This window comes from Melanotaenia boesemani, chromosome 19, assembly GCF_017639745.1.
Source record: "Melanotaenia boesemani isolate fMelBoe1 chromosome 19, fMelBoe1.pri, whole genome shotgun sequence".
NCBI lineage: Eukaryota > Metazoa > Chordata > Actinopteri > Atheriniformes > Melanotaeniidae > Melanotaenia > Melanotaenia boesemani.
In genome coordinates, this window is record NC_055700.1 from 2,227,477 (window position 1) to 2,255,399 (window position 27,923).

The 27,923-nt window shown below is 41.3% G+C and overlaps 1 protein-coding gene across 3 annotated transcripts; it reads right to left on the reverse strand.

Moving 5' to 3' along the window:
* Positions 1 to 2,047: 2,047 nt before the first annotated feature.
* LOC121629541 (cGMP-dependent protein kinase 1-like) lies at positions 2,048 to 27,830 on the reverse strand. 3 transcript variants are annotated; one of them, XM_041969168.1, is made up of 21 exons: positions 27,241 to 27,830; positions 20,829 to 21,066; positions 19,537 to 19,663; positions 17,283 to 17,349; positions 17,108 to 17,207; positions 14,516 to 14,629; positions 10,343 to 10,448; positions 10,197 to 10,260; positions 10,039 to 10,116; positions 7,108 to 7,202; positions 6,888 to 6,953; positions 6,730 to 6,807; positions 5,405 to 5,504; positions 5,161 to 5,300; positions 3,530 to 3,619; positions 3,222 to 3,363; positions 2,971 to 3,134; positions 2,705 to 2,827; positions 2,566 to 2,628; positions 2,424 to 2,490; positions 2,048 to 2,348 (listed from the first exon to the last, which is right to left on the reverse strand). In XM_041969168.1, exons 2-21 carry the CDS (start codon positions 21,043 to 21,045, stop codon positions 2,250 to 2,252), a joined length of 2,100 nt encoding a protein of 699 aa, XP_041825102.1. In that variant the 5' UTR covers positions 21,046 to 21,066; positions 27,241 to 27,830; the 3' UTR covers positions 2,048 to 2,249. The 3 variants fall into 3 exon arrangements, with proteins under 3 accessions (XP_041825102.1, XP_041825101.1, XP_041825100.1); XM_041969167.1 differs by having other exon boundaries at positions 5,405 to 5,501; positions 19,537 to 19,672; XM_041969166.1 differs by having other exon boundaries at positions 19,537 to 19,672.
* Between the last annotated feature and the right edge of the window lie 93 nt (positions 27,831 to 27,923).

Sequence of the window (27,923 nt, forward strand, 5' to 3'; positions counted from 1 at the left end):
TTTATTTTCTTCATTTGTTTCCTGATTCAGTACAAAGTATAACGAGACACAAACATGCAAAACAAAGTTTCATAACCACACAATTAAACTCTGATAAGAAACCACAGTTTTTAAAATCTGGAGTCCAGGAAGGAAACAGATTTCTGCTCAGTTCCATTCATTAATGTGACTTCATAAAGAGCCAGAAAGTAAAACAATAGCAAGATTCCTACTTTTGTTAAATAGATCTAAACTTGAACTTAGCTGGTTTGCTCAAACTTACTTTGTTCTACGCTTTAAAACAATTCAAACCAAACCAACCGCACTAAAACTGCTGTAAAAAAAAAAAACTGAGCTGCAGATGTGCAGAATAAAAACGAGCCCACAGGAAGTGAAATGTGAGAGAAGAGCTGAAGTTAAAGCTGCAGGCAAAAGACCAGCGTTACATGCAGGGTGTTCATCTGGGACTTTATTAAACTGTCATTAGAGTGTTTCTAGCTGACAGGAGGTCTAACTAAAGGTAACTTCCTGATAAAGTCCGAGAAGATTCAGAAGAAAACACAATCAGCTGCAGGGCGTGTCCCTCTGCAGGCTGGTTTCCCCTCAGAAAACTCTCAGATCCCAGCTGACACCTGAAGGCAGCACGATGCATTTATTCACTCAGGAGTCTTTATTTTCTGTTTGATTGGAAAGATCAAACCATCAGAAAAACCATTTTTAATGAACAGCAGCTTTAACCGTTTTTTCTGCTCAGATTTTAAAACAAAGCATCATGCGAGCAGCAAACGATAAACGCAAACGTTATAATAGAAAAGATTTAAAGGTCCCATGTTATACATTTTTCATCAGTTTCATATGAGTGTCAGAGGTCCAACAACATTGTTTTCAAAGTGTGTTACCCCAAATTCAGCCTTGGTCCTTAATTTCAGCCGTTCCAGATGTGGCTCTAGTGAGCTCCACGTAGAACGGCTGTTTCTGAACCTTTAAATGTTCAAGAGTGGAACCTGGTCACGACCCTCTCTGGGAGATCCGGCTTTCGCTGGCGCCCGCTCGGTGATTTGAGAGGCCAGGCTCAGCTAGCCGAGGGGCCGGGTCAATGACAGGATCCACTACCAGAGCAGCGGTTACTTCCCTTTGTGAGGTCACAAAGACAAAGATCTCAGACTCGCCTGTTTGAGCAGACAGTCGCTAAAAAGTGCAGCAAGTGAGAGAGGAGACAGAATTTTCTCATTTCTGAGCCTCATACACAAACTATGAGGACACACATGCCTGTCAGAAAATCTTAAATTCTAAGAAACACAATAAAATCGTTTGTCTTTTATTTATGAGTTAAAACTTTATTCTCAAGATGTCAAGACTTGACTGTAATCCCATAAAATGTATTCAGGCTTCTCTCTGAACAACTTCCTTGTTCTTACATTAAAACTGTTTAATAGTAATAATTGTTAAATAACTGATATGACTTTGTTCTAAAAAATACGAGCTATTATTTACGACATATATATATATATATATATATATATATTCCTGTATATTACTTATATATACTGAAGTACACAGATACTTTTTTATCTGTGATGTTTTAATTTCTTAACAAAAATATTACTTTATTCTTGATTTTATTTTTAAACATAAATAAGAAAATAATTATTTGGAAAAAAAACAGGAGAATTTATTTATTTAATTTATTTCAGATTTATTTATTTATACCTTTAATGTATTTACATAAAGACTTGTTTTTTTTGTATAATCTTTTTTTTATTAGTCATATTTTTAATTATACACACACATTTTTTTTCTACCTTAAATTACAACTTTATTGTTGAATTATTTTAAGTTAATCTGTTTTTCACATGTTTGTTTTACATATAAATACAACTGATTTCTGGTTTGTTTATTTTCACATGAACAAATAAAAAAAAAGTTGATCCATCTAAACATGACAAACTATTTTTAACTGAAAAATTTAAGTAACAATATTATAATAATAAAAAAACTTATTCTATTTTGTGTCATTTTAAAGTCCTTGAAAATAACATTTTAATTTCTGTCCGATTACTTATTTTAAATCCAATAACAGCTTTATTTGTAATGTTAAAACTTTCTTTTTATTGCTCTTTCACTTTATATATATAAAAAAGATGCAGACAGTATGTCTCAGTCTTTCTTCGGCCCCTTCACGAACGTCTGATTAATGATGAGTCGAGTTTTTCCGGGCTAGTCGACCCACAGTGAACCCACCACGTTCCTCAGACTTTCATCCCGTCCTGCTAAAAATCGACGTCCCAGCCGGAGTCTTCATCAGGAGGAGGCTCGTCGTTGTCCTGTGGGAAGTAGTCGAAGTTGCTGCTGTCCAGCGGTCCGCCCACCTGAGGGAGACACGCAGGAAGTTAACGCTCCCATCAGCGCACCGTCACCATGCCAACACCCTGATGGATACCCACTGAGGGCGTGAATGGAGGCTCCATGCTTCCCTGCCGCAGACCGTCCCAGTTGAAGCCCTCAAACCACCTGAAGGACAAACACATGTTGCCATGACGACAGCCTCAGCTACCACAGCAAAGCAGAGAAGATGATTTGGCTCACTTGTGTTTCTGGACGTCTTTCACTCCGTTCTTCTGGTTGCCGAGCCTCTCCGACGGATTGTCCCTGAGACACAAACACACACCGTTAGCGGCGGAGAACCAGCGGACCGCTGGACAGAACCTGCGCCGCTCAGGAGAACCTGCAGAGACGTTTGATGAGGTTAGCGGCGCTCTTTGTGATCTTCTTGGGGAACTCGATCATGTCGATGCCTCTCAGGATGATGTTGTAGGTCTTCATGGGATCAGAGCCTGAAAAAGGTGGACTGCAGACCGAGAAAGGAGACCAGAAAGTTTTACCTGCACGAGCTCAAACCTGGCTGGATGCCAGTCACAGGTAACCAACGGCAACACATCCATTCACTCAAGCTCCAAACTATCTGTGTTAAATGTGATTTCACTGCCACACCTTCCACTGAGCAGCTCAAACACCAGAATTCCCATCGACCAGCAGTCAGCCGAGCTGTCATGGCCTTTGTTCAGGATGATCTCAGGGGCGACGTACTCCGGCGTCCCACAAAACGTCCACGTTTTCTTACCCAGATCCACCTTCTTAGCAAAGCCAAAATCTGCCTGAAGAGAGGGAGCAACACCGCGTTTAGGTTTCTGAGAATTTCCACATTTTTCTTACGGAAACATATCAGGAGGAGACATTTGCACCAGCTTGGCGTATCCTCTGTGGTCCAGAAGGATGTTCTCAGGTTTGAGGTCTCTGTAGATGATTCCTTTGGAGTGGAGGTAAGCCAGAGCCTCAATCACACACGCCGTGTAGAAACGAGTGGTGCCGTCATCGAACGAGCCCCTGAAAGATGAATATTTTATAGCTTTTTGTACAATCCAAACCTCCAGATGGTAAATTGTTTAACATGATACGGTGTCCTCGAGAGAAAAGCTGCACATACATAACATTGATGATCCTCTCACAACCTCTTCTAAGATCTTTTTAATGCATTGTGCAGGTCACACACCTGTCTCGAAGAAGCGACCACAGTTCGCCTCCAAGGCAAGCCTCCAGCAGCATGTAGAGATACTTGGAGTCTCTGAAGGTACGATACAGCCTACAAGAACAGTCAGGTTTTTCAATATGATGTATTATGTTAGATGTGAGATAAACTACGGAAGTCTCCCCCCACACAGGGAATAGGAGGGTGTGAACTGCCCTCAGTGAATGCAAACAGGGAAACAGTCTCAGTTGACTCTGCTTCCAGTGTTGTGTGTACACGTATTGACCGGCAGCGTCGGTGCAGTCCTGCTGTGAAGTGGCAGGTGGAGGTGAAATGAGAAGCTGCAGCGTGCACATCACATGCTTTGTGTGCGTATGATTACTCACATGAATATTACGTACTGTTTGCAGAAGATTCCGACAGTTAAAATCTAAAATGTCTATGCAAGTTATGTTTGCCTGCACTTAAAAAGCAAGTTAGAACGTCAGCCTCACCCACTTCTAGTTGTGGAGTTGAAGCATCCGTCCAGTTGGAGGACATCTGCAAGTCCTCACCATTAAAAAAGCCATTTTGAAAGAACAAGACCCAAACCACCCAGTTCACTCCGCCTGCAGCCTCCACCTGCAGACCTGTAACTAACCAGGTTAGTTACAGGTTTCTCTAGTTCAGTGTTTCACTTCAAACTTAAAACAAGTGAAATAAACTGAACTTTAAACTGATCAGATGCTCTTCCTGCTGTGTTCACACAGCTTTAAGCTCATCCTGCTGACTTTTTACCTTTTAACTAATAAATCCTGGCACTTCATCCTTCTTTGCCATGAATATTTCCTTTTATTACATTAATAAGAAATTTATTGAAATATCTTATCTGTTGCTGTTTTTGTCTGTTTAGTGACTGTAAACCAGAAGTTATCACATTTTCTTTTTATAGCAAGACTTTTAAAGAAAACACTTTTGAATTTAATATTGAGTTTTGTGCTAAATAATGTAATTAACTGTGAGTAATCATAGGAAATGAGACAATTAATCTCTATTAAAATGTTTAATTGCTGCCCAGCACTAGTTAACATAGATTAAAAATCCTCTAAAGCAGCCTTTCACAAGCCGGGGGTCACTGGATAATCTCAGGGCATCACCAGATCATTGAAAAATAAATTATTAGGGCTGTCAAAATGAACATGTTAATGCACAGAGAACAATACATGGAATTAAAGCACATTTGTTGTAATGCATTAATGCATAAACAACAAAGTTATAACTAATTCCAGAATAAAAACCTGGATTTGGCTTTAACCCCGTTATCCTCCTTATTTTCTTTTTTCATGCGTCTATGCATGAAATCTGCACGGTAACTTCTAACTCATCTTTTAATCATTTTAATGTCAGTTATGATTTCATTATGAGTTCATTGTGATTTTTGCTTTTTTTCTGCCTTTTACTACTTTTTAATGCTTTCTTTGCACCACCTGTAAAGCTTTTAATGTTTTATGTAAAGCACCTCCAACTGTCTTGAAATGTGCTGTAGAAATAATTTAGTCTTGCCTATGAAGATCCTGACAGCAACATATGTTATCTGGTTCATGGCTTTAAAAGTTTTTGGCTTAACGTGGTACTCTGTAAACAGCCTGAACAAACCCAGAGCGAACAGAACTGACCTGATGATAAAAGGGCTGCAAACCTCCATCATGATGCTGCGCTCAGACAGGATGTGGCCCTGCTGGCTGGTGTTCACGACATGTTGCTTCTTCAACACTTTCAGAGCAAACGAGTGACTGGGATCGCTCCTTACCTGAACCTGAACACACACACACACACACACACACACACACACACACACACACACACACACACTGTAGGCATCCATCAGAAACATCTTCAGAGGGTGGTGTAGACGCTCACCAGCTCCACACGGCTGAAGCCTCCCAACCCGAGAGTGGAGACGATTCTCAGATCGCTGAGCGACACGCTGGAGGATAAATCAGCTTCGACTTGTCGTCTGCTGAGAAGAAGAAAGACACCAAAGTCATTTTCAGTCAGAGCAGGAAAAGGCTTCACATATAAAAAGATGATTTGGTGAATAAGGAATAAAGAAGGGAAGAAAAAAATGACTAAACAAACAAATAATTAAACTGAAAATGACATGAAAATATAAATAAATAACAGTATTAACACAAAGTTCAATTAAAAAATAGCTGAAAATAACAAAATAGCAAATTTATATGTTTCTCGATAGGAGAAGCTATTTATTTCAACGTATTTTGAGTGGTAGCCTCGTGGTTGCAGAGGTGGGCTTGGGTCTGGAGAACCTGCGTTCAAGTCCCTGGGCTAGCAACTAAAGTAAAAACCACTGTGGGTCCCTGAGCAAAGCCCTCAACCCCCAACTGCTACCGGGGCGCTGGAATCTAGCAGCCACTGCTCCAAGCAACTAGGATGGGTTAAAGGAGGAGAAAGAATTTCCCAGCTTGGGATTAATAAAGTATAATAAATTAAAAATTGTACAATTTTGGTAAATCTATTTTTTTATTAATCCATTTTTATATTACTGTATTTTGATTTTTGGCAGTTTTGGTCCTCCATACTCGACTGAAGTTGTGACGTGTTTGATTTTTATTCAGATTATTTCTGATGCTATGGATGAAGGAAATGGAAAATAAAGTTTGGAGGTTTTATGGTCAGCTGAGTCTGCCCACTTTCCAGGTTTTATTTACCTTAAACAGCTGGTTCTGTGTTAGACGTTAGCTACAACTTAAATGGAAAAAGTGATTTAAATTTAAAGTTTTGTCCCAAATATGTTGAAATTGGATTAATTCCTGGTCAGCAGGTTTGAGTCAAATGTTAGAAATGAAAGACGTAAATGAGGGAAAGTCTTTAGGTTCAGATGTGAGATGTCCCTGCATCAAATGTTAGGGAGGTAAAAACTTTTGTAACCTGTCATCCATCAGAAACAGGAAGGTATGTGGAGCGAGTTCAGCCCTGAATGAAGCTGATTTATTTTTCTCCTGTTTGGTTTGTTAGCATTTACACCTTCACAGGTTTTATCCAGCTGTGAGAAATTATCTCTAAAAGTAGTGAATCCTCACACTTATAATCAAGAGCTGATGTTATTGTTCCTGTAAACAGCCTGATTGTCTCCGTGGCGACGCTTTGAAAAGTCAGATGAACTTTATCCATTCATCCGCATCATCTTACATAAACCTCTGAATGTGAAGCGCATCTGAACTCACGCGGCATTGATGACCTCATCGCTGTCAAGCTGCGCGTCGCTGCCTCCATCCAGTCCTCCAATCAGCTGTTTGAAGGACCTGAGACACACAGAGGCCTCTGTGAGACAGAACCAGCGTTTCAAACTGAAAATTCACGCTGAACAAAGACACCGACTCACTCTCTGTCCATGACCAGACATGTGACGTCTCCCACAGCCGTGACGCTGGCGGTGCGGACGTCCTCGCTTCAGCAGAGGAAACAAGCTGTCAGTGCTGCTTCTGTTGCACTAAAATCATCTTTTACTCTTTCTGGACACAGTTGCCTTCGTTTATTGCACATAATCAATAAGCTTGTCTGTAAACATGGTTAGAGAAATATTGATGATTGCTGTGTTTCACCCCTTCAGAGCCTGCTCCCCAAACCAGTCTCCTTTAGAAAGAGTCTTCACCACCACCTGCTCCACACTGCTCCACACCTGCTGAGAAACTCTCACCTGTGGGGAGGGGGATCACATACATAGCTTTATTTATAAAGCACCTTTAAAACAGCAACAAGGCCATGGCCGCTGCTACCCATTTGGGTGCCCTAAGCACGGCTGCTTTGTGTGCCCCCCTTTTTTTCAATCTGCAAAATATAATAATACATTCTGCGATGTTTGGTTGAATTTTTTTAGAAAAATTTGCCATTTTTAATGGTCACCACTAAAATCAGCCCCATGTATAAAATGCTATTAGATCACATAAAAATTTAATTCAGATATTTGTGAAAAGAGATTTTCTTTTCAAAATATTGTGCCATATGCATTAACACAGTCATGTCGGTCAGATTTAAGGGGAAATTAGCCTAAATGGACAAAAATATACACAATGATGCACAGTTCTCTTAATCTGCTCAAAGTAGAGTTCCAGATGTGGCACAAGACCAGGAGCTTCAGTTTCGTATTATCATGCTGTAGAACTGTAAGATGAGAAGGTAAAATCTTACTATTTTAACAGTTACTTTCACATTAACATTGGCACCAAACAATGAATAGATAAATAAAAACATAAATTAACCACAATCATAATAATGAAAAGAAAAGAAAGACGAGTGTAATGTCTGAAAAGCTTTGTCTGTCAAGTTTTAAGCAAAATCAAACACAACAGAAAAGAAGATCGGTGGGAGGGACCGGCTCTAATAGTCTGTTAATTATAGTCAATAAACAATATGTTAGAGTTGTATGGTTTAAGAATTAAAATACTTCATATTGCAACAGGCTATAACGTATTACTTGTAACTGTCATGTTAAGATGATTAAGACTGAGTAGTGACATTTACAGAGAGTCACTGAACATTTCAGAAGCTTGTTCAATGCAGTGAACAATAACTTGTCTCATGTAAAATCTCTGATTGGCTGGAAGTTAAGGGGGCGGTTCTCTCCATGTTTTCTGTGTGTGTGGAAAGGGGACGGAGTCAGTCGTGTGGCTGATGCTACAGCTGTTAGCGGCTAATAGTCGAGCTTGTTTGTTTGTTTTTGTCTTCCTGTTAATAAAGCTCAAAGGCCCATCAGTGTCTACAGAAGGCTGGTCTGAAAGACAGCACAGAGTCACATACCACACCAGACTGGACCCCTGTAGGCTGCGGAAAGAGGACTCTAAAAACGTCCAGGACATAGTAGCAGGGTGGAAGATGCAGACAGGCAGGCCATACCTGGAAGGCCATGACCAGAGTGGCACCAACTGATCCCAGGAACACCATCACAGATCTTCAGTCTTACGAACTGCTGAGATACTATGAAGAATCCTAAGGGACGGTTTCAGAGACGGGGCTCATGCTTGCTGGTCTCTTTTTCCTGTCCTGTCCACCCCAACTGCTCGAGGAAGATGGCCGCCCTCCCTGAGACGGGTTCTACTGGAAGGTTTCTATTCCTGTTAAAAGGGAGTTTTTCCTTTCCACCCTTGCAGCTCAGGATGGGAGATTAAATGGAAGTCCATATTCAATGCAATCCTTGGTTTTCCTTTACCACGCTATTATTTATTAGGAATTAAATGACTGGATCACAATGAATTGGCCCTGAGAGGACGTTGCTGTGAGTTGGTGCTTTAAAAATAGAGCTGAATTGAACTGAAGGCTGGTCTCCAGAGATGTCTGCCTTGAGTCTGGGACTCAGACTTGAATCACACTTAAGTTGCATTTCCAGTGACTTGAGACTCGACTCGGACTCGCGATGTGGAACTCTTTAACAATCATAATTTTTTTCATGATCTTCTCTGTTTGATCTTCTGTCTGCTGTCATTTCTCCAGAGATAACGCTGACGTAACGTCACACAGACATCAAAACATTGGCAGCTCTGGTGAAAGCAGCTGTTGCTGCAGCACCTGTAACTTTTGGGTATTAAAAACTTAATAAAAAGGGACCAGTATAGGGAAGGAGAAACAGCCCGATGTTCTTTATGTGTGTACACAGCTTTAAATAACTTTAATCTCATTCTGGATTAAACTAAACCAGTAGCATGAGTGATGATTAAAGCTAATCTAAGAATAAGCTGATTCATAAAGTAATCACTCAGAGGGGAAGGTTTAACTTCTGGAGGAGTAATCCAGTGATTTTCTCCATCACCAGTATTAAACCAATTTCCTCTGATTTATGCCTTTTCAATGCCAGTTTCTTCCAAAACGTCTAAAAGCAGCTATAATTTAAGAGAAGTGATGTATTAACATGAGAAGTGTGGAACAAATATCAGTGACTTACCTGAAGTAGTTGTAGTTTCATTTTTATTCATGTTTGTTCACAGCAAATATCACAGTTTTCTTTTTATTTTTTATTTTTTTTGTTTTTTCATCTCAGTTGAAGTTTTATGGTTTTTAAATAATAACGTAGTTTGGCACAAGTGGTTTGAATAACATCTTTTAAAAAACTAAAATTACCTCTTTTTTTTTTTTTTTTTTTTACCTCTGCCTTTATTTTGAAATGCATGGTAGTGCCTGGTGTTTTTGACTCTAATCCGGGTTTTTATTATCACCAAGTTTGCTTAGATTAATCCAGGTCACATAGCCTCAGACTAACAACCTTAAACTGAGATTAGGAAATGGCTTAGTCTTAGACTTAAATGTGCCATTTTAACTGGTTTAGGTTAAGATCCAGTTCTGGTTTACTCTATACCCTGCCTCTGAAACCGGCCCTGGAGCTCCCTGGCCTGAGCCATGTAAATATGTGCAAGAGATATTGAAATGAAGCCTTAATCATAACCATGATGGCAAAAAACAAAAGCACTAATAATAATTCTGATGTCTGTAATTATAAAAAATGAAGAGCAGTGAATCTGACCTGATAAATCTGTCTTCCTCACCTGTCCTTCACTGATGATGAAGAATGTGTCTCCAGAAGCTCCCTGACGGATGATGTACTCTCCATCTCTGTAAAGAGTCTGACAGAGGGGAGGTTATCTGATTACTGAACGATCAGCGGGAGGAACCTGAAGAGTAGAACCATGTCAGAAGTTCCCACCTCCTCCAAAGCATCCGCCAGTTTACTGAGAACGTCCTCGGGTAGCGTCTGGAAGGAAGGAACGCTGTGAGGAGAGTTCACAGTGAGACATGAGTCATGAACACGGCTGGAAGCAGCGACATGACGAGCTGATGGCGAGCAGATACCTGCGCAGGAAGTCGATGTACTGGGACAGCTTGATGAGACCAGTTCTCATCATGATGGTCTGGAAACACTGCCGGTCGATGGCCCAGAGCTTGATGTCAGTCAGGGCTGAAGATGATGAGAAAATGTTTATCTTCATCAGCAGCATTTATCCAAACATTAGAAATCCCAATTAATTCCCTCATCTCTGCCCAGCATGATCAGAGAAGTAGTTTATCTACAGGTTCCAGGAAGTCTGCCTGCTCACTTCCTGCTGTCCTGGTTGGGGTTGAAAAGTCAGTCTCTACCCTTCTGGTGGAGTATTTCAAGCCTATTTTTCAGAGGTGGAAATAAATAGGAGATAAAAAGATTGAAGGTGGATTGGGACAGTGGGCAGGTGTCCAACCTGTGAACACAAGCTCTGGAAAGCAACCACAGACACAGAAGGCGGAAGTCAGCTTCGTCCAAGGCCGCCTGGGCTGTCTCTCTCTTAGGGATGTGATGAGTTCAGTCATCCAGGAGGGACGTCTAATCACTCCCAGGGGAAGGAGCCGAGGCAGAGCCAAGATGCTTCAGATATTATTTCCAACTGTGAGATGGCAGCGTGTTAAAGGATTAATGCATCGAACTACTCCTGCCACGTCGTAGGTGTTTGGATGTTAATCAATCTCATTACATTTTGACATAGAAACATGTAGTTTTTTTTTTTAAATTTCTAGGATTTATTGAGAAACTTTTAAAGGTGCAGCGTGTAGAAAAAAACATGTAATAAATCATTCTAAACTGTGTTTCTATTTGTTTCCTCTAGTTTCAAGTTGTTTTGTTGTGACATGCACATCCAAGATGGCAGTGAAATACAGTTGTACATGCATCCCAGGCTGTACACACATATTTACCACTAGTAAAAAAAAACAAAAACTACACGGTAATAAACTAAAAAGACACAAGTGCTGCTATACAGACTGAAATATGCATATATAATATTTACTATGTGAGTGTAAGTAGCAACTTCAGTTTTTTTTTTATTTCTCTTAGCTACCATATTTGTGCCACTATTTTTACTACGGTGTCTCTGAATGGACAAACAACTCTGTGTAAAAATGCGGTAGCAGCTTTGTTTGCTAGGTGCTAGAACAGTGGTTCTCAAACATGTCACGTATCACCTCAGATATATCTGGCTCAATAGTTTGAATTTAATAATGCCGGTAATTTACAGATTACTCTGAGCGAGCATGAGGGCCACCAGTGCTAACATACCAGTTAAAGAACTATGGAGCTAGAGCACCGTTTGGGTTATGTAATGTTTTAAAAGCACCATAAAAGAAGAAGTACACATGTACACAACGCTGAAGCAGTTACCTGTTGTGCAGCCATTGCTGCACCTGAGGCCACTGGATCCACTCAGATAAAAACATCTGGCTGAAGCGCCGTTCATTCACAACATGCTGTAGACATCTTTACCACTAGATGTCAGTAATTTTTGCACACTGCATCTTTTAGAGTTTTCTGCAGGTAAAACTCATCCTGTCATGCGATTCTCATGTTTGATGTTATTTTAGCCATAACGTCCAGTCTCAGGAGAAACTGGTTCATGCACACGACCCCCTGTAGTTTTGTTATTAGACAGAAAGATTTGAAAAATGCCATCAAAGCTTTAATCTGGCGGCCGGGTTCATCCTGCTGAGCTCGTCCGCCATCAGCTCTCAGGATCTCTCAGATCTTATGAAGAAAAAAAAACCAAGCCGAAGCAAAAGGTGACCACTAACTGCTTTACTCCACTTCCCTGCCTGCTTCTGTGTTGCCACGGCAACATCAGGCGTCAACCCACATCCATCATGCTTATTTACATGTTTACTATTCCTTTCTACACCCTGACTGACCTCCCCTCCCACACACACACACACACACACACACACACACATTGTTCCTCCACTCTTCATTATCCCACGCCGTGAACACAATAAAGCTAAATTCCTGTGGAGGAGTTTTACTTCCAGCAGTAAATAATATTTTACATCCTTGTGTGTCCTCCAACGCTCACAGTTATGAGAATATTTGAACAACCTCAGTCTGTTCTGATTGGCCAGCTGATTGATTCAAAACAAAGGTGTGCAGCCAGCTCCTCTGGACTCCAGGCTTTATAAACAGGAAAAATGCCTGATAAGATCATAAAAGTGTGAGTTTTTGGTTTTATTTAGAAGCTGTAACACTTCGTTTTGTGGATTTCTGCATTAAACATCAGCTGCTTAATTTTTACTTCAGTTTTATTGCCTTGCTTTTTCAAATTGCTTTGAAAGCTTTCAAATTGATTTGACAAAGCAGATTTCTGCAGCTCTTAGAAATATTTTCTCTTTCACTGACGTGAAGGACACTGAGCAGCACAAAGACAGACTGAAAGCAGGAGATGGAGGCGGGAGAAGGTGGAGAAGTAACAACTAAAGAAATACAAAAATTATTTTTGAGCAAAGTGTTGAAAATAGGGTTTTATCAGAGTGATAAACAAACCAACAGAAATCATTTAAACATTTCTTTTTAAGGTTGATCCCCCACCTGAAGATCTGCTTTCAAAAGCAGAGGCAGAGTAAAAAGACAGTGTTACAGCAGAGGTGAAGGAAGCTGCACCAACAAGGACAAATCTGACAGACATTTAAGAGGTTTCTCTTTCATGCCTTCCCTGTTCTAAACTCTGGTTATAGCTGCATGACACAATACACCCTCTTACAGTTCTAACATCAGGACATCAGCTGGTCCGTAGCAGACGCAGCTTTGCTAACAAAAGTCAAGCTGCCACGTTTTTTTTTTTTCTCTCTTTCAACCCCTCCCAACAAGCCACACTGGTTCAGTCTTTTTCTAATGAGACTGTCATGAACTTTATCATTTAACCTGCTGACTGAGGCCTGGAGAGTCCGAGATGCTTCCCCCGTTAGCATTAACTCCTATTAAAGCAATAAGAGCGAACTTACTTTTCACACACTGCTTCTGGATTTTATTTCCTGTGAGGAGTTCAGGTTTCATTCATTCATGTTTTAGTCTTTTGTCATTTTCCAGGTAATGTTAGGAGCAGAAATGACAACTCCATGTATTGACTTCCTACTGCATCAATGTCAAATTCTGGTCTTTCAGGGCTGCTGACCTGCAGGTTTAACAAGTTTCCTTTATGCACACCTGATTCAAATTAAATGCATCTCCCCAACAGCTTGTTGTCATGTTCTGTGAAGCCTGTTAATGATCCATTAAATTAAGTTGTGGAGCGTGGAAACATCTAAAACCTGCAGGAGTTGGACATCCCTGTCCCATTGGCATTGTTTCTGTGGTGCCGACCGGAAACTTAAACATGTGCATTATTAAACCAGTTGCACTTATTTAATACATTTGGATGACATCAGGTTGTCTCTTCTGCTCCTTATTAATATAAATGTGCATTTTCAGATTGTGTTTGCACTTTCTCTGACTGTGTTTGACTTCAAATCAGCTTTTTTCTTTACATTTATTCAATAAATTCTCATCCTGCAGCATCATTCCCAGCTGTGTGGATTAAAGTAATCCTCTTCTCACTGCCCCTAATGGGATCTGTAAGAACTCAGCATCTGTACCAGCCAAGAAGTATTCCTAACCAGTTTTGATCACTTTAATAGTTGCCATGGTTACAGCCTCCTGCTGCCGGGAGGGGCTCTGGAGGGAGAGCTGAAGCACAGCAGAGAGGAAGGGGGAGGAGCCTAAGTTATTTAAGGCATAAAAATACAACTTTGAAACTGTTCTGTAATATCAATGTTTATCCATAACTAGAATAAAATGATTGATTACACACGTGTGACCAATCATTGAGTCAGTTTCAGCTTCAAACCTTTCTGGTGGTTATTTGTAGGTAAACTGAGGAAACGGCTGCAGACAGAAACCCAACATCGTGCTGCTGTATTGTGTAAACATGAGGGTGAAGCCATATTTAACAAACTCTGGGTTTTTCTGTGTTGAGGTAAAGCAGAATGTTGCAGAATTTCCCGTCATAAACACAGAGGTGACCTTCACCGACGGGACGGACCGCTCTCAGTAATAACAGGAATTTATTTTGATCCTCAGCTGACGTGAACAATCACACTGTCGTGAGAAAACGATAAGCCTTCCTCTCCAGAGTGATGGGCTTGTCTGTGAGGACACCTGGGCTGCTGGATGAGGTGTGTAAAAGTGTGTGTGTCTACCTGTTATGCTCGCTGTGCGTGTGCAGTTGTACAGGATGGCCAGCTCTCCAAACACCTTTCCTGGTCCAATCGTGCACACTTTGTTTCCTTGTTTAGTCACATCCACCAACCCCTCTGTAAACACACAAACACACTCCATAATGAATGAATCTGAGCAAACACTCATGCAGCTGCTGCTTCTCCCTGATTCTCCTTTAAAGGTTCATAACTCCACATACAATCACTGCAGAGCCATGATGGCGTGGAACAACAACAAAGATGTTTCTAACATAAGGAAATATTTAGGGATCCAGAATATGACTTTTTTCCTAAATCCTTTAACTAGTTTTTGAGTAATTGTTGATGCAGATACAGACATATGATCATAAACTCATTATGTTTAGCTCAGACATTATTTATTATGATTAACTGAACTTAGAATCACTCAGGAAAAAATTAAAGAACAACTTTAGATTTCATTCTCTTCATCAGGTCCATCTTCTAGTACCGGGTCGTCCTCTTCATCAGGACCTTCTGGTACCGGGTCGGACCTTTTTAATCCTGGTGTAATAGATGAAGCAGGTGGTGGAAACCTTCCTCAGAGGTTTTCTCCATATTAACATGACAGCATCACACAGTTGCTGCAGGTTTGTCGGCTGCATCCATGATGAGAATCTCCCGTTCCACCACATCCCAAAGCTGCTCTACTGGACTGAGATCTGGTGGCTGTGGAGGCCGTTGGAGTCCAGTGAACTCATCGTCATGTTCTAGAAAGCAGGTGGAGATGATCTGAGCTTTGTGACATGGTGCATTATCCTGCTGGAAGTAGCATCAGAAGATGCTCCACTGTGGTCATAAAGGGATGGACATGGTCAGCAACAATACTCAGGTAGGCTGTGCTGGTTAAACCAGACCACGTTGGTACTAAGGGGCCCAAAGTGGACCAATGAAATCTCCCCCCACCATCACACCAGCAGCAGCCTGTGCTGGTTAAACCAGGCCACGTTGGTACTAAGGGGCCCAAAGTGGACCAAGAAAATCTCCCCCCACCATTACACCAGCAGCAGCCTGAAGCATTGATCCAAGGCAGGATGGATCCATGTTTTCATGATGTTTCCAGCAGATTCTGAGCCGAGCATCTGAATGTGGAGCTGAAATGGAGACTCATCAGACCAGCAACGTTTCTCCATCTTCTATTGTCCAGTGTTGGTGAGTGTGTGTGAATTGTAGCCTCAGTTTCCTGTTCTTAGCTGGCAGGAGACACCCGGTGTGTCTTCTGCTGCTGTAGTCCATCTGCTTCAAGGCTGGATGTGTTGTGTGTTCAGAGATGCTGTTCTGCAGACCTTGGCTGGAACCAGTGCTGACTGGACTTCCTGTTGTCCTTCTATCATCTCCAACCAGTTTGCTCATTCTCCTCTGACCTCTGACATCAACAACTGGATATTTTCTCTTCTTCAGACCGTTCTCTGACATATTAGACAATTATTTGTACTTCATGGCTGAAGCTGAATTATGATTTAAACACATTTATGGACCGATATTGTTTGCATACCCATAATTTTGTGCATCCCCAGTTGTTCTATCAAACTGACATTGAAGAGGGCTGATAGGTTCTTATCAACCTACTTGTTCTGCAGGACTTCCTACTGGGGAGAACAGATATTGCCAATATAAAAGGCATGAAGAAGAAGAAGAAGAAGAAGAAGAAGAAGAGTCTATTGAGGAACCAACAAAGAAGAAAGTGGAGGATCATGCTTTGCTTTGCTGATGCTCTGCTGTGTAACAGTATGATGTCGGCTGTGAAAAATGACCAAAGTTATTACAGCTCATCCTCATCCGGGGGTCATGAGTGTGTTAAACTTCATGCCACTTCATCCAGAAGCTGCTGGATAAAAATAAACATGCAAAGCTGAGAGTCTGGACTTCATCTTCTGTCAAGGGCAATGCTCTATTTAGCTGTTTTAAAGAAAATGATCCAGATCCTCGTCAGAGTTCAGCCGATGCTCCACTTCCCCAGCAGGTCACGTGAAGCTGGTCCATCCTGTAATCTGAGAGACGATCAGCAGAGATCAGAGACAAGCAGATTTCATGAAGAGCTGACTGAGATCAAACTGAAAAATACCAGTTTATTTTCTTTCACACTGGCTGTTTTTGACTGTGTCTACATATGATAACTTGACTGCAGCTGCAAAACAGCCAGTTTTATTTCTCCACACAGACCAGACAATGACCTCACTGTGATAACACCTCACCGCTGGCATCACACGTGCTCTCTTCCAGCTACTTTCCCCTCTGCAGGCATCCTTCGCTGATAGTCTCTGTTTACGCTGGCTGACTGTTTAATCTTGTCTAGCTCAGATAAATGGGCTTTCAGTCCATATCAGTCCAGTTCACTGTTTCCCTTCAGTCCCCTGAGCAGAACATGCCTCTCAGTGCTGAAGGGGAACTCTTGGAAGTCCGAATATCTGATCCTGCCTTTTCAGTTTGAGGTTTTTATTCATTTTCTTTCATTTCAAATTAAACGTTTTGGAGTTTGGGGCAAACTAAAATAGACGGGGAAAGTGAATCTGTAGTTTTAATCATCATATCTGTCTCTCTGCTCATGAGCCTCACCCTCCAGAACGTAGACCGTCGAGCCCACGTCTCCCTCCTGGATCACACAACAGCCTTTTTCCAAGCCGGTGGGATACATACAGTCCGTGATGGCGAGGATCTGCACACGGCAGGTGACAGTCAGGAAATCATATGAAGGATGGTGAATGAAAGGCAGCATACGTGTGGCCGTTACCCGTCCGTGATCCAGATGTTTCATGTATTCATTGTTCATAAGAGCCCTCTGGATCCGCTCACTGGACCTGAACAAACATCACAACATTGTTTTCCGGTCAGAAATGAACCAAATGTAGATAAGAAGTGACACTGTGCACACGCCTGGTCACCTTCTCTTTCTGATATAAACGTGAAACTTAGCTCACATGCATGAGTCAGTATACCACACTTGTTCCAGACTCAAAGAAAAGAGGAGGCGGGTCCATCAGTTTAGGAACTGTTTAGGAATTAGTGGATGAATTTTGAAACTGTGACTTTGTTAAGTTCAAAGCGAGAGTTCGAACGAGGACGGAAGAGGATTTTCTGGTTTAATGCAGCTCCACAGCATGACAGCACCTCCACCGTGCTTGGCTGTAAGTTGCTCTTTTTTCCTCCTCATAGGCTCCATTTTAGAAACTGATACGATTCATTATCAAAGAGTTTGATTTATTTTTTTATTCTAGAAAGACGGTGGCTTCTAGATGAGACTGTAAACATTAGTTTAGCATTGTATAGATAATCATAAATGAAAAATAAAATATGGAGAATCTCTTGGAAATCAGCAGCATGCTGGCCTGCAGCTGTTTTAAAGTTATATTAGTTGAATAAATTTAATATATTATTGGTTTATTCATTTGTGTGCGAGGGGCAGATTATATAAGAGTTAAATTAATACCATAACTAAACTAAACTAGTCCAGTCTTGGCTCAGTCTGCAGCTTGAGGCTGAGAGCACCCTGACGCTCAACAAAGGTGTGTGGTGGGTCCTGTTTTCCCCAAAATTTGGTTTCAACCTTCAGTTTCTTTTTACTGCCATGATCCCAAACCTCTGATCAGGGTTTTTCTTGGTGGCCTTTGTTAAAAAAATATCAATACTTATAACAACCGAGCCTTCATTACAGCCCCGTCTCTCTGAACAACCAGAAACTATTCATCCAGATTAATACTCACAACTCATCTTTTAAAAGTTATTCAATATTTAACTTTATATTTTAACTTGGATGTTGTTGTTTATTCTTATATCATTTTTATTTTTACTTTTTACTACCTGTTTGTATGTAAAGCAGCTGAGTATCTTGTAAAGCACTCTTTAATAAAACATTACTATTTTTTATTATTTTATTATTATTAATATTGATCATAATTCAGATAATAACTGTTATAATATGTTTACATTATTATTTAAATATATTTACTTAACATATTAATTATAGGCATTTATGTAGTAAATGTAATAAAATATTTAATATATGTGTAATATGAGTATAATAACTAATGATAATAAAATGCTTTTAATCATTGGATGATTCATTATTATTATCATTATTATTATTTGGATTTATTACAATTAATAGTATTAATAATTAGTAATTATTATTCATTATTTATTGAAATCTGAGTAGCTAGAGTATTATTATTATTATTATTATTATTATTATTATTATTATTATTATTATTATTATTATTATTATTATTATTTATAAAAACATGATAAAAAATAAAAATACTATTAATCCTATAGAGAATAAATTATAATTTTTAGGTTTAATTAAAGGTGCTAATGGATGGACTATTATTCTGCTAAAATACAGGCAAAACTTGTTCCGCATCTTTGGAAAAGAAAAACTTTAAAACGTGGATCAATAGGGTATGGTTCATGATTTTTTATTCATTATTACATTTTATGAACTCTGAAGAATTTCCCCTCCAGAGACCCAACAGGTGAGAACCCCGCCCGGTTTGGAGCTCTGTGGTTTAGACAGACTTCACAGCAGGAACATCAAAGTTTAAACCGGTTGGCAGAAGCTGGACTTTTACTGGCTGAATCTGCATTTTAGCTTCTTTATGGTTTCTCGTTTTACTGGCGGTTTTAGGACTTTTGGGGGATTTTTTCCACAGAATAGTCAAGTTAAAGAACAATGATGACATTTTAAGTCCTGACCCTGTGAAATATTCAGATATTTACTACTTTTCTGCTCATAATTTCCCCTCTACTCTAAAACCCTGATTAAGATAATGATAAACAATCTGTGCCAATAAAATTCTCCCACCTACAGTTCAGGAATTGCTTTAATGTGACTTTTTGGAAAATAAACACTCTGAGCTCCGTTTTGGTACATTAAACTGAACAAGTAAACATGAACCGGCATATAATCAGATTTTTGGCTCTTCTGGAGGAGAGAAGATAAAGGTTGTAGCCGTGTAACAGGTATTTGTGATGGATGCTGTTCTCACTCTTTGCTCTTGCGGTAGCTGGTGAGGGTGACGTCAGTCAGCTGGGAGGGGTCCAGGTGGGTGGGTTCTGCAGAGATGGCCTGTCTCTTGGTGCGCTGAGGCTCACCAGCTGTTCTTGGAGTTTGGACTGCAGACCCTTAGAAACCACAGTTAGCATGCAGTCATATCCATATACAACCTAATCGTTCTGTGTGGCAACAATTAACAACAAAGTTGTCTAGTTTTATTTAAAACTGAAATGTTTCTGGAAATGTTGTCTTGCACATGTTTAATGTTTTATTGTCACTCCAAGAAACTTGTTTCCATGAACTATTTTTATCATTTCCACATCTATATATTTACAGGATGTTTATCTGTTTTTTTGTTGTTTGTTTAGTTTTTGTTTTTCTTTAGGCAAGCCTGACACTTTTTTCATTTGTGCTATGTGCCATTTTCATTTTTTCTTCACCAGAACACATATACTGATATTTGCACATCTTAAATAATGTTCGTTTACTACGACTCCAGAAGTATTCAAATATGGCTGCAGATCTGAACTCATTTTGTTAAGAGGATGTCATGTTGGAGCAGAAGTTTGAAAATGAGCTCAAAGGGTTAAAAGATGCAGAATTAGATTTCAGCAGATTTATAAAATAAACCTTGTAAAAACAAGAAAAACAAACATTATGTTGTGTATTTTTGTTGTGTCTCTGCTGTCTTGCAGATTAAACTGTTCCAGGCGTTTAAAGCCTCCCACAGGGAAGCAGAAACAGACCTCAGCCAGACATCCAGTCTGGAAATATTTTATCTTGTTTAGATTTTCTGTCTTTATGACTCTTCCTCTTTAGTTTAAATCTCACTCTTATATTTTTGATTTTTGTTAGTTTGCTTTCTTGTAGTTGTTTTTTTAGTATTTTTTATTTTTATGTCTCTAAAGTAGTTTGATTTTGTTGTGAACTTTGTGTTTTCGTTTTGTTTTTTTGTTTTTTTTTGTTATTGTGATTGTTTTGAATGTTTGTGGAGGTTTTGGATCTTTTTTATAGTTGTTTTGAGTCCGTTTGTTATTTTCCGTTTGTATTTTGTCTCATTTTTGTGGTTGTTTCAGGTCTTGTTGACGTTCTGACTGGGACACTGTGGGACATAATGCATGTAATCCCAGACATTTTTTAATCATAATTAATTTCTACGCTGATGATATACAATTATATCTCTTTATCAACAATGAACAAAAAGTCGATAAACAATAGATTCATTTGTTCTCATCATAAATGATCTGTGTTAGCTTTGATCAGGATGTTATGGCTTGGGCACACCTTTGTTTTCCGCCTCTCTGGAGGAGGCAGTATCATGCTGAGGGGCGTTGCGATGCCTGTCCAGCTCTATCTGCAGCTGTCGGATTAGATCATCCTTGGTGTCCAGCTCCAGCTCCAGCTCATCGATGAGAGCATCTCTCTGTCGGAGCTCCTCAATCTTCAGCTGCAGAGCCAACTGAAGGTCCCGCAAAGTGCCAATGCTCTTGGACATGGCCATGGACACGTGTTAAACAGAATTCTAAAGTGGAGGAAGACAAGATGTAGAGGATGGGGATTACAAACATGTCAATGCTGAAGATGTTACACTCTTCAGAAACCAAATGAATAAGGATATTATTTATATTTATTTATCAAACAAACGTGGAAATGAGTGTACATCTGACCGCAGGAATGATCATAGGATCCATGTGTGATTTATGAAACGTTCATATCTGACCGATCTCAGCGTAGGAGTGATGCGGCAGCTGAAATCCATCGTCATTTACATGTTACGCCCTTAATTATTCATGGTCCAGAGGCCACGCCCAGTGAGGTCAAACTATGGAGAGGAGACGTTCTGCCAACAAAACAAACTTTTCGGAGGTTGAGATGGAAAGTCTCACTTGTGAGGTGGAAAGAATAAAGAGGTGCTGCCTAAAAACCGGAGTTAAATGTCTGAACAAAGACGCTACATGTAAGAGGATCACAGGGGCAGTTAATAGCCTCGCAGTTGTTGATCTGACTCCGGCCCATGATTCGTGTTTTACTGGTGTTATTTATTTTTTAATTTGGATGATAACCCTGTGCATGGTGGTGCTAATGGGAGATTCTACTCAGCCTGCCTACATAAGAGCCAGTCTGCAGTTCACTCATCTCCAGATCGTTCCCTTTCCTAGTGCTACAATGCCAGCCATTCAATTTTTTTTCTTTCTTCTTTTTTTTGTATCAGCTGTTGAATATTAACCTTCCTGTTTTTCTTGTGAAGTTCCATTTACAGAAGAATTCTGTTCCCAGCCTGGTAGACCCACCACAAGCCTCCGCTGCACCACCACCACCCCTACCCCAGCCCCTACCCCACCCAGGACTCTGGATTCTCCAAATAAACTTTGTTATTCCTTTATTGAATCTGCTGCCTGCTCCTTCCTGGGTCCGGCCTGTCTTCCTGCAAACCTTCACACTAAACGTTGCCTGTGTTTACTTACATTTGCTAAGCATTACTGTGTTCAAGGTTCTGTTATATGAAGCCACTTTTTATATTCTTCAGAATATATTATAGCACTTCCACCTGTCCAGTAAAGAACTGCAGATTTTAGTGCACAGCAGGGGAAACATTAGCCTACTGATTAAATAGAGTAGTTCTACAACTTTGAGGTGTAGACAGCTTTACTTGTTAGAACAGATGGATCGGCTCCTGTCTCCTCCGTATAGCCCCAGTGGAATGAACTACCACTGGAGGCCAGTTCCCTGGATATCCTTCTCTGACTGTACCGGGGCATCAAAAGGCTCTATTAGCCAGAGCATGGTGTGCAGGACTGTGCAGGACAGAATTATGTTGTCACAGACTTTCTCCGGAGAGTACAGCAACTCCCCTCCCCAGACCGAGACACATCCACCTGCCCTTCATCAGCCCGAAGCAGCCTCCACCATGCACGTGCTCCAGCTCTGTGACAGGATTTGCAATCTGGGTGATGAGATGTGAACTGCTCCAAGAGTGAATAAAGAAAATATAGGTATGAGTTTGTTAGCAAACACAGATCTCTGTTTGTATTTACCATTATTTCAAATTGTAGCGTATAATGATTTATGAAAATTGAGCGATTCTACAGTCATTTAGCAGATGCTTTTCTCCAAAGCAGCTTACATCTGAAGATGCAGTAGCATTAAGGGTCTTGCCTAAGGACTCAACTGGAAGGTGGTAATATATTCATCCCCTGTTGGATTCAAAGTCAGGTCTCCCACATGGGAGACAGCTGCCCTGCCAACTGAGCTAACCAGCCACTAGCTGTTATGTGTGGGCTGAGCCTGTTTATCATATTTGTTATTTTCTCATATCATTTTAAGTGTGTCGTGTGCACTCCAAGCATATCAGTAAGCTATGTTATTTCATTTGTTTTGGGAACCCATTTAAATATGCTTTTTTTTTGTTTAATTCTGAGTACTGAACATATTGCTGCTTATGCTGAGATGTTTAATGATTATTTTCAGCGTCGGCTGTGCTGCAATGCTAATCCACACGGACTTAAACTTGCGTACACGATCTAACTCCTGTCGTGAGCGTTGACCGTATCCTGCGCTCATGTCCAGATTGATAAATGCCAGCGTTTGCGTAGAAATGGTTGTGCACACAGATTTCTGTCTTACGTTTGTTTGATAACTGAGGGCCATTGAGCCTAAGAGAGGAAATTATTAGCAAAGACTCGATGGAACTTTATCTGAGAGCAGTAACTGATTATTCAACTGTCCACACAGTTGGTTAAATATTAGTTGATGATGGTGAATTAAATCTATAAATTAATTCTTGTAGAATTAATACAACTCCAAATTACACAAACCATGTAATGGTGTCATACATAAACTAGAAGCACTCAGACAGCACACACCTCCACCAAGCCACTGTAAAAATTTTGCCAATGGTTGTGGGCATTATTTTTGAGTTAGAAACTGTAATGGCTAAATTATCCCTATCTCTCCAAAATAAAGAATTCTTTAAAATAATTCCTGGATTCCGGTGGTGGTCTGGATCACCCCCAACATCTAATCACTTGTTTCTTATTTCATCTCGGAGATTTCCTGAAGATTTCATCAAAATCCGTCAATAACTTTTTGATGTTGCTAAGAGACAGACAAACCAACGCTGCTGAAGACATGACCGCCATCTTGGAGGAAGTAATGATAAACAAATAAACAAAACAAACATCATCTGGTTTAAAAACTGGAGGATGTCCCTGGTAAACAGTGGCCCTGAAATCTGAGATCTTTTCTGCAGTAATACCACAGAACCCTGATCCACCTCAAACCACCACAGAACCCTGATCCACCTCAAACCACCACAGAACCCTGATCCACCCCAAACCACCACAGAACCCTGATCCACCCCAAACCACCACAGAACCCTGATCCACCTCAAACCACCACAGAACCCTGATCCACCTCAAACCACCCTGATCCACCTCAAACCACCACAGAACCCTGATCCACCTCAAACCACCACAGAACCCTGATCCACCCCAAACCACCACAGAACCCTGATCCGCCCCAAACCACCACAGAACCCTGATCCACCTCAAACCACCACAGAACCCTGATCCACCTCAAACCACCCTGATCCACCTCAAACCACCACAGAACCCTGATCCACCTCAAACCACCCTGATCCACCTCAAACCACCCTGATCCACCTCAAACCACCACAGAACCCTGATCCACCTCAAACCACCACAGAACCCTGATCCACCTCGAACCACCACAGAACCCTGATCTACCTCAAACCACCACAGAACCCTGATCCACCTCAAACCACCACAGAACCCTGATCTACCTCAAACCACCACAGAACCCTGATCTACCTCAAACCACCACAGAACCCTGATCCACCTCAAACCACCACAGAACCCTGATCCACCTCAAACCACCACAGAACCCTGATCCAACCACAAACCATCACAGAACCCTGATCCACCTCAAACCACCACAGAACCCTGATCCACCTCAAACCACCACAGAACCCTGATCCAACCACAAACCATCACAGAACCCTGATCCAACCCCAAACCACCACAGAACCCTGAACCACCTCAAACCATCACAGAACCCTGATTCACCTCAAACCACCACAGAACCCTGATCCACCTCAAACCACCACAGAACCCTGATCCACCTCAAACCACCACAGAACCCTGATCCACCTCAAACCACCACAGAACCCTGATCCACCCCAAACCACCACAGAACCCTGATCCACCTCAAACCACCACAGAGCCCTGATCCACCCCAAACCACCACAGAACCCTGATCCAACCACAAACCACCACAGAACCCTGATCCACCTCAAACCACCACAGAACCCTGATCCACCTCAAACCACCACAGAACCCTGATCCAACCCCAAACCACCACAGAACCCTGATCCACCTCAAACCACCACAGAACCCTGATCCACCTCAAACCACAACAGAACCCTGATCCACCCCAAACCACCACAGAACCCTGATTCACCTCAAACCACCACAGAACCCTGATCCACCTCAAACCACCACAGAACCCTGATCCACCTCAAACCACCACAGAACCCTGATCCACCCCAAACCACCACAGAACCCTGATCCACCCCAAACCACCACAGAACCCTGATCCACCTCAAACCACCACAGAACCCTGATCCACCTCAAACCACCCTGATCCACCTCAAACCACCACAGAACCCTGATCCACCTCAAACCACCCTGATCCACCTCAAACCACCCTGATCCACCTCAAACCACCACAGAACCCTGATCCACCTCAAACCACCACAGAACCCTGATCCACCTCGAACCACCACAGAACCCTGATCTACCTCAAACCACCACAGAACCCTGATCCACCTCAAACCACCACAGAACCCTGATCTACCTCAAACCACCACAGAACCCTGATCCACCTCAAACCACCACAGAACCCTGATCCACCTCAAACCACCACAGAACCCTGATCCAACCACAAACCATCACAGAACCCTGATCCACCTCAAACCACCACAGAACCCTGATCCAACCACAAACCATCACAGAACCCTGATCCAACCCCAAACCACCACAGAACCCTGAACCACCTCAAACCATCACAGAACCCTGATTCACCTCAAACCACCACAGAACCCTGATCCACCTCAAACCACCACAGAACCCTGATCCACCTCAAACCACCACAGAACCCTGATCCACCTCAAACCACCACAGAACCCTGATCCACCCCAAACCACCACAGAACCCTGATTCACCTCAAACCACCACAGAACCCTGATCCATCTCAAACCACCACAGAACCCTGATCCACCCCAAACCACCACAGAACCCTGATCCACCTCAAACCACCACAGAACCCTGATCCACCCCAAACCACCACAGAACCCTGATCCACCTCAAACCACCACAGAACCCTGATCCACCTCAAACCACCACAGAACCCTGATCCACCCCAAACCACCACAGAACCCTGATCCACCTCAAACCACCACAGAACCCTGATCCACCCCAAACCACCACAGAACCCTGATCCACCTCAAACCACCACAGAACCCTGATCCACCCCAAACCACCACAGAACCCTGATCCACCTCAAACCACCACAGAACCCTGATCCACCTCAAACCACCACAGAACCCTGATCCACCCCAAACCACCACAGAACCCTGATCCAACCAAAAACCACCACAGAACCCTGATCCACCACAAACCACCACAGAACCCTGATCCACCTCAAACCACCACAGAACCCTGATCCACCACAAACCACCACAGAACCCTGATCCACCTCAAACCACCACAGAACCCTGATCCAACCACAAACCATCACAGAATCCTGATCCACAAACCATCACAGAATCCTGATCCACCCACAAACCATCACAGAACCCTGATCCAACCAAAAACCACCACAGAACCCTGATCCACCACAAACCACCACAGAACCCTGATCCACCTCAAACCACCACAGAACCCTGATCCACCACAAACCACCACAGAACCCTGATCCACCTCAAACCACCACAGAACTCTGACCCGTCCCCAAACCACCACAGAACCCTGATCCACCTCAAACCATCACAGAACCCTGATCCACCTCAAACCACCACAGAACCCTGATCCAACCACAAACCATCACAGAATCCTGATCCACAAACCATCACAGAATCCTGATCCACCTCAACCCATCACCGAATGAATGAGGGTTCTGGATGTAGGTCCGTCTCAGGGATCATCGTGTTCAGCTTAGACTAGAAAAACATCCTGATTATTCTTTTTATTCAAACTTTGTTACATGTTTAATTTTATGATATTTTAATGCATTATATTTGATCAGTTATTAAAAAGTGGCAGTGACATGTAAAAATCATAGATTAATATATAAAATATTTATAAACTGAATATTAATCAACGAAATGAAGGTGATGAGAAAAAACATTAAAAATATTGTGTTCTCACAGCAAGAATAATATTTTTGTCATTCTTTTACTTAATTTGGAGTTGAAATGTTTAAGCTGCATCACAATAATTTAAAAATAATTATATAAATCGATAAATATTTCTTGTTGAGTGCTTTGATTACTTTTGGTATAATTTTATTGTTTTTTTCTGTAAATCAGAGTAAATATTGAATTCTTCTGCAGTAACATGAAGATGAATAATTAGGTGTGTTTAATGTTCCCTTCCAGAAGATTATATCATGTACTCACTGTTTCTGTCAGTTTTGATGGATCATTAAATGCAGCAGGAGTCCAGTCCAGGGTCCAGTCCTGAGGAGGAAGTCCAGGTCTCAGATCCAGTTTACTCTGCGCTTTGTTTATGCGAGCAGGAAAAAATAAACAAATAAATCACAAGGAAAAAACATATCGATCCTGCCGGTTCTGCCCAGTGATGTGTGATGAAAAACCAACAGCAGCGACCAGCCCGAGTCTGAATGAAACGCGCTGCACGCGGACACAGGCACGCGCAGCTGAGTTTGACAGCGCTGCTACAGAATTACAGATACGTCTCTCTTTTTAAGATAAAATCTAAACAAATAAACCGAATAATTCATATCTGCTGAAAGTCTTTTTAAATAGGCTTTATCTAATTAGATGTAACTAACATCTGGATGACAGATTGGGACAACTTAGATTTTTAGGATTTTGTGGTGTAAGTTTGATGTGAGTGCTGCATGTAATATAGCTGACTGGTTTTCTGCTGCTAATTGTCACATAAAAATAAATCTCAAATAAATTATTCTGGTTATGTAAAGATTACATAATGAAAACGGCAACCACTTATAAGTTTCACAGCATAAATTAAAAAAAAGAAATAAATAAAAAAAAAGAAAAGAAAAGGAAAAAGCCACAGCATACTCTTATGGTTTCCAGAATGTACTGATAAAATAAAA